The 17,141-nt window shown below is 44.3% G+C and overlaps 1 protein-coding gene across 1 annotated transcript; it reads right to left on the minus strand.

Annotated features, from left to right (window-relative positions):
* Positions 1–759: 759 nt before the first annotated feature.
* Positions 760–14,404, minus strand: lamc2 (laminin, gamma 2). Its single transcript, XM_027011370.2, has 22 exons — positions 14,201–14,404; positions 12,696–12,872; positions 12,077–12,200; positions 11,742–11,833; positions 11,522–11,653; positions 11,190–11,379; positions 10,511–10,623; positions 9,907–10,122; positions 9,368–9,541; positions 8,953–9,186; positions 8,694–8,830; positions 7,340–7,493; positions 6,661–6,866; positions 5,889–5,968; positions 4,070–4,207; positions 3,676–3,820; positions 2,939–3,088; positions 2,735–2,846; positions 2,096–2,289; positions 1,585–1,743; positions 1,407–1,506; positions 760–1,022 (listed from the first exon to the last, which is right to left on the minus strand). The coding sequence occupies exons 1-22, from the start codon at positions 14,262–14,264 to the stop codon at positions 769–771; spliced, it is 3,345 nt and encodes a 1,114-aa protein (XP_026867171.2). The 5' UTR covers positions 14,265–14,404; the 3' UTR covers positions 760–768.
* Positions 14,405–17,141: the final 2,737 nt, after the last annotated feature.

A 17,141-nucleotide genomic window follows, 5' to 3' on the forward strand; every position in this document is an offset into this window, starting at 1 on the left:
ACTTGTTTTATAATAACACAAAATAAATACTGAAGGTTTAAATGATTTTCAACATTATATGATTAATTATCCAACATGACTTTCATTGTTCATGTAAAAAATGTCTTTGGTTCTCAAACAATAGCTCCTGGATTGCTAACCTTACATGTCACAGTCATCTTTTATCACAAAGGAAGACAAAGATTTTTTTGTTCAGCCCCTTGCTCACAGCCTCGCATACCACAAGCATACAAAAGTGCTGTGAAAGGTCTCTTATTAAATCTAAAGTGGTGATAGAGTTTGTGTGACCTTGGGTCATAGGTGACAAACCTGAGCAAGTGAAAGTGCTGCTCTAGACTCAGGTTCATCAGCAGTGGTGCCCCCTAATCCGCTCCTAACCCTATGTGTAACCCTAACCCTAGCCCCTAACCCTAGCCCTAGCCCCTAACCCTAGCCCCTAACCCTAGCCCATAACCTAGCCCCTAGCCCTAGCCCCTAACCTAGCCCCTAGCCCCTAACCCTAGCCCCTAACCCTAGCCCCTAACCCTAGCCCCTAGCCCTAGCCCCTAACCTAGCCCCTAGCCCCTAACCCTAGCCCCTAACCCTAGCCCTAGCCCATAACCTAGCCCCTAACCTAGCCCCTAGCCCCTAGCCCCTAACCTAGCCCCTAGCCCCTAACCCTAGCCCCTAGCCCTAGCCCCTAGCCCCTAGCCCTAGCCCCTAACCTAGCCCCTAGCCCTAGCCCCTAGCCCTAGCCCCTAACCTAGCCCCTAACCTAGCCCCTAGCCCCTAAGGTCTTTCGATGGGTGCTGTGTTGTAGCAGCCATCTGGAATGTTCCTGCGAATGTCCTCCAGGTTGGCTATGTCCTCCAGGATGGTGTCGATGTCACTGAGCATGCGCGTGATGGCGGATCTCTGCTGGACTTCTCTGTCCGTCAACTCCCGTAGCCTCGGCTTCAAGTCCTGCTCTATGCGGCTGCGGCTCTCCACCACAGCTCTCTCCAGATCTGACATCCTCTTCTCATCCACACTGTCCGGTGTTCCTGGGCAAAGACCACAACGATTCCAGGTCAAATTATGTCACGCAATGCGGTTAAAATGTAAAACTCAGTACTCCTGTATACTTTTAACCTCTCCATACTTTAGATTAAAGGGAAGTGAGTAGTCTTGAAATGGTTTGAAATGCCACCTTGACCTAAAACCTAAAACTAATCTCTGCATTCTACATTGATTTAATGTTTGTTGATACATTTCACTGTAGAATAGACAATGGTCCCTTTAATAAATATGGAAACTTGAGCAGAAATTGTGAGAAAGATGTCATTTCAGTAAGTAAACTCACTGAGAACTGGTGAAAAACACATGAACAAATCTCACAGTCCAAACTTTGCAATAAGGTTGGTCATCAAGTGGGTTTCCAGACTCACCAAGCAAACCCAGAAGGTCATTAACAGTCTTTAAAGTGGCTCCGACAGCATCTTTGGCATCCTTTGCTTTGTTGAATACTTCATTAGCCTCCTGATTAACCTGAAAAAAAAAAAAACTTGTTTGAGAACCTGTTAGCGTGTGATGTGGGGTTTCGCATAACCACATCTCTGGTCCTACCTCGCCAGCCAACGTTTGCTCTCTCTCTGCATTCTTTTTCTCTTTGGTCAGCTGGTTCATGGTGGAGTCTGCCTTGGTCTTCAGTCCTTCCAAACCTCCCCGCAGTTTGGTGGCTGTTTTCAGAACATCCGAGGAGGGTGCAAGGGAAGCAGACATTTTCTGAGGAGACACACACAGAGAGGCACTTGAACTCATACACAGTTTGAGTTTGTGTCTCTCTGCTCAGTTCCAGAATGAGTCAGCAGATATTTTCCAGTGACACGTCAATCCAGAGGGCAAAAAAGAAAACAGAAATGACCAATCTCCCAAGAACTTTCCAGATCTTTTGAAGCTTTACTTCCAAGCCAGTGCTCTTCTACGTATGTGCTAATGAAAATTGGGCTTGTATTTTTTTATTTAGACGATTACATTAGCCAACTAATGCGGGGGGGGGGGGGGGCTACAGAGTTAGACTTATAAATCTCCAGTTGCTAAGGAAACAGCTTGAAATCCAAACATGAGTTTCTCTTACCTCCACTTTGGCCAGGGTGCCATTTAGTTTGTCAAGGGCATCCAGAGTATCACTGTAGCTGCTGAGCTGGTCCAGAACCACCTGCGTCTTGTCATTGTTGGCCGTGGCTTGCTGGATGGTGGCATTGATGATGGGCAGCTTTCTAAGTGCCTCATCAGCCAAAGTCTTACTTCTACTGATCTGCCCTTCAAATCCTAGACAGCAGCAACAACAGCAGTTCTAATACTATCACTATTAATACTACTAATGCTATTTTTGTTATTACTCCTACAACTACTACTACTAATGGAAATGGTAAGGATCATAATAATAATGTCTGGTGACTTCTGACCCAGACTGTGTGCTGACCTCTAACCTATGAACCAGACTGTGTGCTGACCTCTGAACCACACTGTGTGTTGACCTCTAAACGAGACTGTGTTTGGACCTCTGAACCAGACTGTGTGCTGACCTCTAAACCAGACCATGTTGAACTCTAAATCAGACTATTTGCTGACCTCTAAAACAGACTGTGTGCGGACCTCTGAACCAGACCGTGTTGAACTCTACATCAGACTGTGTGCTGACCTCTAAATCAGATTGTGTGCGGACCTCTGAACCAGACTGTGTGTTGACCTCTAAACCAGACTGTGTGCTGACCTCTGAGTTTGTCCAGTGCCTGGTCCACATTGTCCAGCTGGCTGAAAATCTGTAGTGACTTCTCTGCCTCAGCCTGGATGGCATTGGCCCTGTGCAGCAGCTTGTCCTGGGCCTTACAAACAGCACAATACACATGTAATTGGGCACAGTTTTATCCCTGGATTAAGTCCTTATGTGGGGTTAAATTGTGCTTAATTTCTTTACCTGCTGAGCAGTTTTAATCTCATTCATTAAGTCCTCTGCTTCTCTTTGATCCGCCAGAAGGCCCTTCTGTAGTTTCTGATAACTGGTTTCCTCACTTGCTAGTAAATCCTTCAGGCCATCCAGTGTGGCAACCAAGCCAGAAATAGCCTTCTGTAGAGAGACAACTGGGTAAGTATTCTGACAAACACCTATTTTGACAAAATTAACACAACAATAGCACATGCTCTCTCTCTCTCTCTCTCTCTCTCTCTCTCACACACACACACACACACACACACACACACACACACACACACACACACACACACACACACACACACACACACACACTCTCTCTCTCTCTCTCACACACACACACTCTCACACACATACACACTCTCACACACATACACACACACACACAGAGTCAACTCCTCCAGATTCCTCCATCTCCCATTAATGTGATGTTGCTGATTCTCACATTTCTGCTGACTCAAGCTGACTCATGCTCTTATTTGCAATATTTCATTTCAGAGCTCTATTGTTCTGTAGCTGTCATATCAAAGCTGTACATATGATAACAAACATGCCATTTTTGTAACAACCATCAACAAACACATCAACCATCAGCAAACACTCAAAAAACATTAAAGCACAGTACAAAAATGGATCCAGTTATGCACTGCGTCCAAGTACATACTGTACGAACTGCACCTCGGATCAAAACAAACACGAATCGGTCACTTGTTGCTCGGCACCTTGGGAGCCTTGGGAAGGTTGTTCTCCAGGTCAGAGATCTGGTTCAGAGCATCCTCCGACACACGACTCTCCATCCCAGCCTCAGTGCTCAGGCGAGCTGCCTGCTTCTGCATGGCCTCCACCAGGGCCACATCTCGCTCATACCTGCCACAACATCAATAAGCTTTTGGCATTGCCTGAATCTGTGTCAAATCCTCACAGATCTAATGCAGTTCGCACACAGTATATCCATGTCATATCCACACAGATTTAACGTGGACTGGACACAGCATATCTGTGTTGCATCCACACAAATATTCTGCAGATCACACACGAAATATCTTTGTGGTATCTGCAGATGTAACATGGACTGCACACATGGTGTAGGTCAGGTATCTGTGCAGATCCACTCACTGGCTTTTGAGGTCGTTAAGCTGTTCTCGGACTTGGTTTTCCCCGGTGACGACGGAGCGCATGCGTGCCAAGGCATTCTCTGCCTGCAGGACGGCATTCCTTGCCGTGAGCTCCACGGCTGCTGCCTCTCCCTGGTGCCTGGAAGGAAGACCAGCCTGAAGTCAGCTGCACACATCCAGATGTCACTAATGTACTGAAATAAAAGGGTCTATCAAAAGTTATGTACATAACATATTATGTATTTTTAAGAACACAGTTCACAGTTCTATTTTTTAGAACAGAGTTCTAATAAGTTGTTATATACATATGCTATCAGGTAAAATAGATAATTCTACTACATGCAGCACTGTCTCACTACTTATAAAGATTGAATCTGAAATTAATTTTATTTTCACATCACACTTACAAAAGAGTAAGATGAGTGAAAAGATAAGTGCTTACTCCTTACACTCTGGCAGTGTTTTTACAAAATATTTACACATTCTAAGGGCAGAAAAAGAAGGAAGCTACACTGCCTGGATGTAACTAAGCAAACAGGTAAGAGCCTCCCATTGGATAATTACTGCATGGGTGATTATGTTTCAGCTGGCAACAAGTTATTTAACCCGAACTGATGCAGTGAGTAGCTTCTCCTTTGTTTAAGAACCATGTCGAAAGACACATCCTGTGGTCATGGAAAAGATGTTAATCTGTTTCAGAAGGGTCAAATTATTGGCATGCATCAAGCAGAGAAAACATCTAAGGAGATTGCTGAAACTACTAAAATTTGGTTAAGAACTGTCCAACGTATTATTAAAACATGGAAGGACAGTGGGGAAACATCATCTTCGAGGAAGGAATGTGGTCGGAAAAAATACTTGAATGATCATGATTGGTGATCACTTAAACGTGTGGTGAAATCAAATCATGGAAAAACAACAGTAGAACTCAGACATGTTTAATAGTGAAAGTAAGAGCATTTGCACACACACAGTGCGACGGGAACTCAAGGGATTGGGACTAAACAGCTGTGTAGCCTTAAGAAAACCACTTGTCAGTGAAACTAACCGGCAAAAATGGCTTCAGTTTGCTAGGGAGCATAAAGATTGGACTCTGGAGCAATGGAAGAAGCTCATGTGGTCTGATGAGTCCAGATTTACCCTGTTCCAGAGTGATGGGTGCATCAGGGTAAGAAGAGAGGCGGCTGAAGTGATGCACCCATCATGCCTAGTGCTTACTGTACAAGCCTGTGGGGGCAGTGCTATGATCTGCAGTTGGTCAGGTCTAGGTTCAGCAACATTATGTGCCCAAAGAATGACTATCTGAATATACTGAACGACCATGTTATTCCATCAATGGATTTTTTCTTCCCTGATGGCGTGGGCATATTCCAAGATGACAATGCCAGGATTTATCGGGCTCAAATTGTGAAAGAGTGGTTCAGGGAGCATGAGACATCATTTTCACACATGGATTGGCCACCACAGATTCCAGACCTGAACCCCATTGAGAATCTTTGGGGTGTTCTGGAGAAGACTTTGCGCAGTGGTCCAAATCTCCCATTATCAATACAAGATCTTGGGGAAAAGTTAATGCAACTCCGGACAGAAATAAATGTTGTGACATTGCAGAAGCTTGTGGAAATGATGCCACAGCGAACACGGGCCGTAATCAAAGCTAAAGGCAATGCAACAAAATATTAGAGTGTGTGACCTTTTTTTGGCCAGGCAATGTGTATCCATATGTGCTAAAGTACAAAAGGGTAGAATTGTACGGACATTTACATGCACACTGTTCATACTCACGTCATAATAAAGAATAATAAAGAAGCTTCACTCACTTGTCAGCAAGATCTGCAGCTTTCTGAACCAAACTGGCTATCGTGCTGGTGCCAGCCTCTGCGTCGCTTAAGGGGAACTCCTGAAAGAGGATTCAGTAGAGAATTCAGTAGACATTCACACGTCTGATTTTCCTTCCTCCCTCTCCATAGGCCGTTTTCTAATGGAGATCAGTGCCACACACACCACCTGTATGCTGAGCACCCCTGGCTAATTTGCTACATGCACTGAAAAAAAAAAGGCTAAACCTAGCTAATCGTGTTTCCTCTGTATGTAAACTGTCATCAAAACACCAGTTTATCCTCTGCCATAAGAAAGCTTTTTTTTCCAATAGCTTCGTTAGTGAAAGAGAATTTAAGCATCCAATCACATCTAAATTATTAACAATAATGAAATTACACTATTACCCTGCAAATCTGGTATTGGGTGTATATGTCAACTCTGTGGTGTTGTGATTTACACATAAGAGTATGGCTGCTAGCTCTGACAGACGCACGGAGGAGAATCGCACAGCCTTAGTCAAGCTGGCAGTTCTGTGGCACTTGATATTAAACATACTCTCATAAAAAGAGAGTGTGTAAGTCCAGTGTCTAATGTCTATGCCTGTGCTCAAGTTGGTCAAATGGGATATTTGTGACCTCTGGGTGATGGTGGTACCTGGATGCTTTGTCTTGATGAGAGTTGGAACTTGATCCAAAGAAAAGTCAGAGGAATGTTGATCTAGATCAATAGATCAATAAAAGCAAGCTGATTCTAATAATAGGAAATACTCACGACTTCACTGATGTCCTGCTTAGCCTTTTGCAGCTTCTTTCTAATATTACTGATGAGATTCTGGATATCAGCCACTTCTTCCTTTTGCTTCTGGTCCTGCTGGATGATGTTCTTCACAGTCCTGGAAGCCTCCTGGAGGTTCCCGTCCTCCTGCTGCTGAGAGCTGCCGATAGCTAACAGTTTGTCCTGAAGTCTTGCCTCCGCGTCTAGGGGGCACATACAAAGGGATGCATGTTTCAGTCAGTACACCACACCATTCAGTCAGTAGACAGCATCATTCAGTAAGAGTGATTTAGGAGACAGAGCTGTGAATATCTATCTGGGTAGATACATTCAGAAATGGTTTAGGAAAAACTTTAATCAAACTGCATGATGCCAAATGGTACACAGAAGATTTCACTGTTTCTTTATTTTAAGTATAGTAAACCCTCATACATGCAGGACAAAAACTAACAAAGCAATCCATCACCTCAACTGTAGTGTAATCCACTTGAACTGCAGAGGAACTGATTACCTGCACTACAGTATAATCTGACAGACTTGATTCAAAACATGAAGGACTCGATATCCAGATGAGGATATGACTCATATGCATTAGAGCATGGAAAACCCCAAACAGTGCACTGTCCCCAGTCCTCCAGTTCTGGAGCTGAAAACAGAGACTGAGGGCGTGCATTACCAGTGAGAGCGTCAGCCTTGTTCTTCAGGGATTGCACCATTTCCTCTGCAGTGTGAATGGCAGTCTCCACAGCCACGGTGACGTGAACCTCTCCTCTCCCCACACTGTTGAAAAGAGCCTCCAGTTCCTTGAGTTTCTGTGTATACTTCTCAATCTGCCCATAACACAACAGCAATAACACACAGTCAAATACACAATCTTTTTTTCATGATTATGCGCTTTTGTGTTGCTATTTTGTTTTACTTAAACTGCTTTCTGAGGGGTTAGATATGATGTCAGCTCTGGAGTGCAGGGGAAGGAGATTCTTTTGCTGTTGAGGGTCAATGCCGCACGCTGATCTCGGGACTGATGCCACATCTACTCCACCCACACATCCAGACAAGCATCTCAGCACTCTGCCATGACGGCACTCTCCACCAAAAACTCCAGTCCCTCACAAAAACCGCTCTCCAGCTGGCTTTCAGCCCAAAGTTTAAATCCATTTTCATCAGCTAGAGTTTCTAAAAGGGGCTGTTTTATGTGACAGTAAAACATTGGAACTTTACTTCTGTTTTGACCTTTAACTTCACTTCCTAGGAGTCTAAATGCGATTTTGCTTATAAGTCACAGCCTGAAAGGACTTATATGGCCGTTGTACTGCTCTTACATCCATCAGCCATCAGATATGAAACTAATTCCTCAGGCCCACGATGGCTCCGAGTGAGTGGCTAGACCAAGCCAGGGCTCATGTCACTGAGACCGACACAGATCAACAAGCGGCAGGCAGAGGTTTGATCTCTCGCTGATCTCCACTGGTCTCCCGGCAACTGTCCCCTCTCTCTGTCACTGGCTCCTCCGTTTGGTACCGTACCATTCCAGCGCACACAGATACTTTAATGATGGACGTACACAAACACTGTTAACATGGCTAAGCAGGAGACCACGTGGAGTAGCATGTTTGGTACGACTGATTCTCCTGCTCACGTGTAAAATATGTGTTTTTAGAGTTAAAGTAGCAACTCATTTTTAGCAGCATAAAAAACTTATTACTAATAATTCTCACTATAAGCGTCACTATAAGAATAATGTAATAACATAAAATGTAAACAAAAATGTAAACAAAATAATAATAATAACAATGATAATAATAATAACAATAATATTAATAATAATGATTATGATTGCTGTAATATGTTAGATTCCTGTAATGTGTTTTACACTAATGTATTAGACCAACGTTTTACACCGATGTGTTAGACCTGTGTTTTAGACTAATGTTTTAGACAGGCTGTAAGCACTTTCAGCATGTTGAGCTATGTGTTTTAACCTGAATGTGTCTTAATCTGAATTCATTCTGAATCACAGGTCAGCCCACCTGGCTCTTAATGGGATTGAAGCAGGAGGGGCATGCTTCTCTTTCACACTTGTTCCCGTGGAAACCCTCCTTACAGCGGCACTGGCCTTTGGGACTGCATGAGCTGGACACAGAACCCTGTGGGTCACACCTACAAGCTGCAGGAAGAGACGAGGAACAGGGGGGGTCTCGTCAGGACCAGCAAGTCTGGCACTGCCAGGATGTGGTTCTGGCGCCTCGTGTGAAGCCAGATTGAGGTCTCAGTGGGGCTCTCGGTTACCCTGGCACACATCTGTGGGTCTGTGGCGATGGAATCCCTCCACGCATTTCTCGCATCTGGGGCCTGTGGTGTTGTCCAGACACTTCAGACACTCTCCCGTGAGGCTGTCGCAGTTGCCCCTGGCAACGGGGTCCAGGTGCCCGTTACACTGGCAGCGCTGGCACGGTCGTGCCATGCCGTGCTCTCCCAGGGGGTCGCCATAGAAACCGTTGTCACAGTGCTGGCAGCGGGAACCTATTATAAACAAAGAAAAACGAGCGGGTCGTTATTACTGCATTTCATTAATGCACACGCTTCCAGATCTTTCCATCATGCATGCACAGGAGTGCTATGTAGCGCTGGAGTCATGCAGTCTGCCAGAGGCGTGACATCATTTGGCCCATGCCGCAGTCTAGCACAGATGCTCAGGACTCACCTGTGGCCCCAGGTGGGCAGCTACACCTCACATCCAGCATGCCAGGGGCCACCGAGCAGGAAGAGCCCAGTGCACATGGGCACCTCAGGCAGGCACGGGGGTGCCAGGGGTCACTGTAGAAACCAGCTGAGCAAGGCTGGCTGGCAGGTGTCTCATCAGCCGAGTAGCAGTCTCCTGGAAAGAGTGCACAGAAAGAACTCAGTGTGCAGTCCAGACAACAGGATAGAAAACTCTGAGCTCCAGTCAGGCCCATAAGAACACTGTGCCACATAGTGTATATAGGGCATTATAGGGCATATAATGCATATAGAGCATTATTTGGCATTATAAGGCATAAAGGACATATAAGGCATTGAACTCAAGTATGTGAAAGGAATTAATGCCATGAATTAATGCAAAAATATTGTTGTTAATAAATATACAAACACAACAAAAATGTATCCAACTGGACTTTCAGAACACTTGCTATGCATTAAAATGTGTCAAAGCAAATTTTCTGAAATGCTAATGGTTTCAGAAGGTTTGCAGAGCAGACTAACCTGTTTCAGGATCACAGTTTCCTCCCCGACATGTACAAGACTCACATGGGCTTCTGGGACCCTGGTCAGGGAAGCGTCTCTTGTAACCTGCAGCACAGTGCTCACAAAACTGGCCTTGGTAACCCACTGGACAGCGGCACTTCTTCACCCAACCTGCAGGGGCGCCAGAGCCCACCCGAGCCGAAACCAGAGTGACGTTATCCAAATAACCACGTCCTAAGTTCAAAATATGGACAAGACAAAACAGTTGGATTTAGAAAAACTAACCATGCCTCTCCATTTAAGATTTCCACCTTAGTCAGAACGGAGCTCGTTGAGGTGGGTGCACATTACATATTACATTTCTGTACAATTTCTCTCTCCTGACACATGACCAGGGAAACTGTTTCTCTGAGACCCAGAGGAAGGCAGATCTTCTGGATCTGTCTTAAGTCTTGCAACTGACTCAGGGACAGGTTTATTGTGTTTTCTAAAAGGTTTGGTGTTTTTTATTTACAACTGAAGGTCGGCTCAGTTTTTCTTGCAACAAATTCTGGAAAATTCACTCCTGTAGGGGGAGGTACGGACACCAACTCTGCCCTTTGCCTTGAGCTGTCACACTCACCGTCTTCTCCGAATGTGGCCCGGATCTTGATGGCTGTGAGGTTGCTCAGCAGCGTCTGAAATTCTTCAGCAGAAAGGTGAGGCTTCCATCTGCCGCCAGGTTGTTCATCCAGCCTAGAAAAGGTGGGAGGTGATTTTGGTTTGTAGTCAGTTTATTACAGGTGTTATGATAAGGATTAGAAAAGAAATCCCTTTTATCGGTTGTGTAAGATTATCGAGGCTCTCGTGTAAGACAAAGGTCTCACGTTTTCATTCTAAAACTGTGCCGGCTATGAAATGCTTTCTCATCCGCGAGCCATCAGAGTTCTAAGTCTTCTCCCTTCTACCGACAGTGCTGAAGCCTGTTTCTTTACATGTGATTTAAAAGTCCCAGTCACCCAACACTGCAGCTGACAGGTCGGGTTTCGTGCACCTGACGGGGTTTTTGAATAGTGCTTCCAGCAGACCCAGATATTTTCTCTGCTTATGTTCTATTGAGTAAATGCAGATTCAGCACTACATGACAGTGGCATTGATGGTAGTGCATGACTGGAACACTACTTCAGGAATGTCTATGCAGCAGGCATACTAAAAAACACATTTAGCATAAAACATGGAGCAGTAATATATATTTTATAAAAAAGGAAATTCAAATGCCGAATAAAGCGGCCCACTGTGGACATACGAGTACTGATACACACCTGAATGTGTAGGTGATTTTCCTTCCACAAGGTATGACAGTCCTGAGGTCTCCCAGTGACGCAGAAACTGTCAGACCATTCCCCTCCAACATCACGTCTGAGGTAGAGGGGTGGCGGACGCCTCTGTCCAGACGGAGGGAGAAAGAGAGCTTCTGGCCGTAGCTCAGAGCCTGGTTCCCCAGGAACACAGCTGAGTGCGACATGGACGGAAACACTCAGACATTTCTTCCTGCAAAGTTTCTATAAAAGGCTTCAGACATTTGCTCAGGTATTTTTGGTAGGAGTGACTAACTACAGCAGACAGGAACTGGAGGCTTCGGGCCAGCTCTAACCTGGAGCAGACAGGTAAACCGGCAGCACGTCTTTAGAGATGACCTCAACGTCACCATGCGTGGGGGACCAGCGAAACTGCACCTTGGATGGGTTCACCCTCTGAGCAGTGATAGTCCGCCACCCATCCGTCCCTGATGATTCATGGAAAATAAACGTCTTATTCACTAATGGCTAGTCATGCAATTTCATTCACATAAAAAAATTTCCTGTCTGACTCACCTCGATCAAAGGTTGAGGTGATGTTGTGAATCGAGTAGCCTTGAGCTGGAGAGCACTCTTTTGAATGTCCATAACATAAACAAGTTGTTTGCCTGAAGACATAAAAAAAACAAACATTTGTTCAGTCAAGCACATTGAGTTCCAACATGGAGTGCTTTACTCCAGAGGACCCCAGGACTGCAGAAGTAAATGTGTATGTGTGTTTGTGTGTGTGTGTGTGTGTGTGTGTGTGTGTGTGTGTGTGTGTGTGTGTGTGTGTGTGTGTGTGTGTGTGTGTGTGTGTGTGTGTGTGTATGTGTGTATGTGTGTGTGTGTGTGTGTGTCTGGTTGCTCACCTAGGCTGTCTACAGCCTTGGGAGGTGACTGGAGCCCCGTTGGCACAGAGGTCACACCTGGACCCCTGCACACCCTGCTTACACACACACTGCCCCTCACTGTTACAGCCTGGGCCTTCAGATCCTAAACAAAATCATAGAGACAGTTCACAGCTACTTCTTCAGTAGGGGACAGGGGTTCAAACCCCATGTGTGCAAGAGCTCTATACCAATAAGTGTCCTTGGGCAAGACTCCTAACACTACATCTGCCTACCTCTGTAAGATGCTTGGAATTTTAAGATGCTCTGGATGTGGTACATATAAATGTGGAAGATTTGAGCAATTTCAAAGGGACTACTTAATGGAACCTACTAATTTCACATCTTACAGCCACACTGATCACAAAGTGAACATGACGGTAGTAAATTTAAATTCTATAAGATTTTTTAACTCCATAAAAATAGCTCATTTATAAATAGAGATTTAACCGTGACCCATATTTTCATTCTTAATAAATTCAATAGCAGGATATCAAACAGAAATGACAAGTGAAATGTGGCAGAAAATGTTATTTTTGTCAGCTCCAAACAACTGTGCGGCTTCTTCTACAAGGACACCTCTTCCTCCGTACACACTTACCTGCAGTGTTGCAGGAGCAGGGTAGGCAGAGCTCTCCTGCCCTCTGGTGGTAGAAACCCTCTTTGCAGCTCTCACAATGCCTGCCTTCAGTGTTCTCTTGGCATTTCTCACAGCGTAACCCCAGCGAGTCTCTCACACAGTACAGAGCCTTCCCATTGCACACACAACTATCAGGCGCTGCAAGAAAACAAAGCCTTTGTTGGTAAGAAGGTGAGGCAAAGTGAAATGAATGCATAATGTGAAGTGAACCAAGACTGAATCCTACTCTCAATGAAATAAATGATGTCGGTTACTCTCAAAGACGCAGGTGGTGCACAAAGTCTTTCAGAGAGCTCTGCTTGTGAGTGCAGATTATAATAGCAGTCAAAACTGCCAACAAATCAATCTTTAATCTTGTGCACATAACTGCCAAGGCAATGCTAAACCACACCCCACGGCGAGCTCCTGCCTTCTTCCAGAAACAGATAATGCCACAGAACCAGTCAAAATCCACAAGCAGCTCATTAAGGGAAGAGAAAACGAATACAGGACGCACAGGTACTTCAAGGACAGCCAGGTACTTCAAGATAACCACAGCTGCTTCCACCTGAGCACACCTCTACTATACTCAGTAGACTGACTCAGTGGAAAAGACATGTCTTTTGCAGGCCCTTCACCACAAGTCTGATCCAGCCAGCACAACAGACATGATTATATGCGGGATTCCTGCCCTCAGGGCAGATGAAACACTGTTCTTACTAATGAACTCACACTGCAATGATTCACTTTCTCACAGGTTGGTTGGCAAAGGTAGCAGATGGTAGTCAGACAGCTGTTTTGTGATCTCTGTGGCAACTCAGAGACAATAATACTTGCGCAGAACAAATGGCAACGGTTCACTTTATACTTTCGTATGACTGCTTAGCTATATAAGGAATCAAAAACTTTGATTATAAGATGTACGAGAGCAGAAGAAGATGATGCTTTTAATCAGTCAAAAATGTGGCAGTCCTGTCAGATATGACATTTTTTAAAAAAAACAAAAAAACGCAGAAGTATTCAAATTAGAAAACAATTCCATCACCTCATCGTCTGGCATATGAAAAGGGAATCGGTTAAATGATAACAGCAAAGACAAAATCCAACTAATTTCAAACTAAGCTTAAGTTCTTAAATAAACAGTATACATTTCGAAAGAGCAATAACTCTGGCATCTCCCATGATTAAACTTGTTAAGTAAATATCAACCCATTTATTAAACCCCTTAGAAGTTGAAGCAAGAGGTCTGGGAGAACATTCAACCACGTATCTCAGGTCTTTATTAACCAAGACTTTGCTTCCCAGGGTTTTAACTAACAGCTAGAAATCTGAAAGAAATGTCGGCATTATTTCCAGTCCACCAACGCACGCCAAACCCGCAGCCCAAAAGTCCTGCTTTAGCAGGTACACAACATCACAACACGTTTTAAAAACACCATCCTCCCAGATGTGCGACCAACAAGCGGTTCAGCGCAAAGCGCACTTACGTTGATGCGCTGGAACGGGCTGGCAGACGCAAACCGCGCACAGTAAGATCCAGATGTTCTTCATGTCTCGGAAGCGCAAAGTCCAAAGCGCGTCTCGGTTAATGAGCTCTCCGCGTGGCGACAGATCCGTTCAGATCGTTCTGCTCGCGGATCCCCGGAGAGCGCGTTTAAAAAGCCCTTCACTGTGGTCCGCGCGCGGGCTCGCGCCTGTCGTTTCAGACAGGGCTGATTCAGCGCGAGCGTGCCCGACAGGAAATGCATCACTGCACAGGTCTTTAGACAACCAAAAGACCACCACTGGAGGTGCTGCTTTGCGGCACGGTGCTCTTACACCACTTATCCACTCAACCTCAGTGATTTGGACCTAATTACTGACACTTTGTATACCTGAATAGTTTTGTACACCCAGTTCTTGCTACTTTGATAAGTTAATAACCTGACTGTTAGTACATGAGAAATCAGTTACCTTTTACAGTCATTACCTTTTGTTTTCGATATAAATTCGTTACATTTTTTTGGTAAATTCAAGTGTAGTCGATCCAGACTTTGTCACCCAATAACTGCCTACAAATGCTCAAGACCATAGATATGACATCACAACATAACAAAGCTATCCGCTGATGAAAACAATAACCTGAACTGTTACCAGCTGTAACAGGGTATAACTTGATGTAACACACACATGGGGCTGTTTAGCTGTCCCTGCGGTAAGCAGTTTGACCCAGTGTACTGTACAAGGATATAAGGACTCACTAGATGATCCACAGCAGGACTGAACCTTCTGCCTTTGTACTGAAACACATTCAGAAGAACAGCGAGGAACAAGACACAAACATCACAAGCAAACATCTACACTGAAAAGAGTACAAGAAATGAGAACGTAATGAAATGGCCAAGCACCTCTGGTCTGTAGATGGCATCGGGCTTTTTCAAGACAGTTCATTACTTTAATATTCTGAACATCAGGAACAGTTCAGCGAATGTACAGATACTGAATGTCTAATATTTGCACTGAACCATTTCCTCACTGCACGAGTTGCACTTCTGTCTAGCAACAGACTGAGCAAATATTAAATATCATTAAAATTGTTTAACACAAAAGGAAAGTAGTAACATCTATTTCCATATATAGAGTGTACTGGGGGCCTTGGATTATGTAACATGGCTACTGTTGTGTGTCGGTGGTATTGCCTCTCCCAGAGTCATCAGGGAGATGCTGGCTGACGGCCAACTAGTATGAATAAAGCCAAACCCTGCAGCCATGAATTCCAGTTTAAAAAATAAAAAGAAACATCCAGAAAAATCCAGCCCCTTGAGGCAGTGATTCCAGAACTGTGTGTACGGAGTCACGCCCTGAGTGTCGCCCCGACAAAGGGCTCGAAATGGAGGCTGAGTCAGAGGGTTTTAACCACACTCAAATATGCACACTCATCACTGCCACACCTTGTTCTGTTCACACACCAAGCCCCACCTGAAGTTGTACTCATGCACACACACACACACACACCATGTGATCACCGTATAGGTATACAGAACAATACGCTTACGGAGCGTCGCAAGTCACACCCTGTCTACATTTTGGTATCCGGTCAATACCACACCCTACACACATTCAGACACACACGCATAGACATGCATGCACACACACACACTTCTTGAAAACAGCAGAAGGGCAAGAGAGTGAAGAATGAGATTTGGACTTGTCTTTGAATGCTGGTGAGTGGAGCCAAACATGATTTAACCTGTAGGATTCTTGAGTTCAAACAGTGAAAGAAATATTTACACAGGAAACAACCTGCCTGCCTGCTTGGAATAAGTAGTAAATCGTGAAATATATGTTGAAGAGAACTAAAAAACACATGGAAAATGAATTTCTTGACTAAAATGTATTAGAACATTTAATCAAGATTTGAGAAGATCAGAATCAGGCGGAAAAAACAGTGCTTAACAAAGTAGGTTTTAACAGTCAACATACGGTCAAGCTCGTGATTTTATTCAATCTCAATAATTCATATCATTTTAATGGGAATTTAAACAAAGACATCTTTATGTAGGCTTTTAGTACAGAATGACTCACAACATTTTAAAGAAAGCCTCTTTTTTAATCTATGTAAATGGTTTAGGGAAATCACAGTGGTAGTCTGCTAAGGCCAGAAATGGCACAATGATCGCACTTGTGATGCGTGTTACTAACTTCAGAATAAATCTAGTCCATTGGTAGGTTTGATCCAGTCATCTCCACAGTGTTGAATCACACATTACTTACAGATATCTCAACATAATTTTTTCTTATTGACAACTGATTCTCGGCAGGAACACAAGTTCCAGGGGCTGTCTCAGGACTGTCCTCAAACCAACATGCACCCAATCAGTGGTATAAGCCTTCACTACCAATAATATGCACACATTACATGGAAGTTCTCTTGTGTTGCAGGCCTTGATTAACCAACATCCAGAGCGACCACCTTCTTTGTTAACAGACGTAAGGTAACAGGTCCCGGCATCCCTGGCTTTGTGCTCATACATCTTCATCTTCATCGTCTCCTTCTGCAGTGTCTGCTGCTATACACACTGCTACCCCCCGCTGTTACAGACACTCATCCCACCCACCCTCTGCTGTTACACTCACCCATTCAAGCCTGCTGCAACACTCAATCCCACACCCAGCTGTTACACAGCAGTGATTCCTGGCCTGGGGGATTGTCTCTGTCCTTTGTGCTTAATGGTCTGTGTATTTGTTTCCTGCTTCTTTTGTACTCTGTTCATACTGTTCTGTTGCGTATTCACACTTATATAAGGTCTGGTTTCTAAAATGTTAATCAATATTTTCTAGACCATCAAAAATGAGTGAAAGAGTAATTATGCTTTTAAATGACTAACCCTATGTTACGAGGTTCTGTAATAAACACCTTATTATTCAAATGATGAGCATAACCACACG

The sequence above is a fragment of the Electrophorus electricus genome, chromosome 18 (genome assembly GCF_013358815.1).
Source record: "Electrophorus electricus isolate fEleEle1 chromosome 18, fEleEle1.pri, whole genome shotgun sequence".
NCBI lineage: Eukaryota > Metazoa > Chordata > Actinopteri > Gymnotiformes > Gymnotidae > Electrophorus > Electrophorus electricus.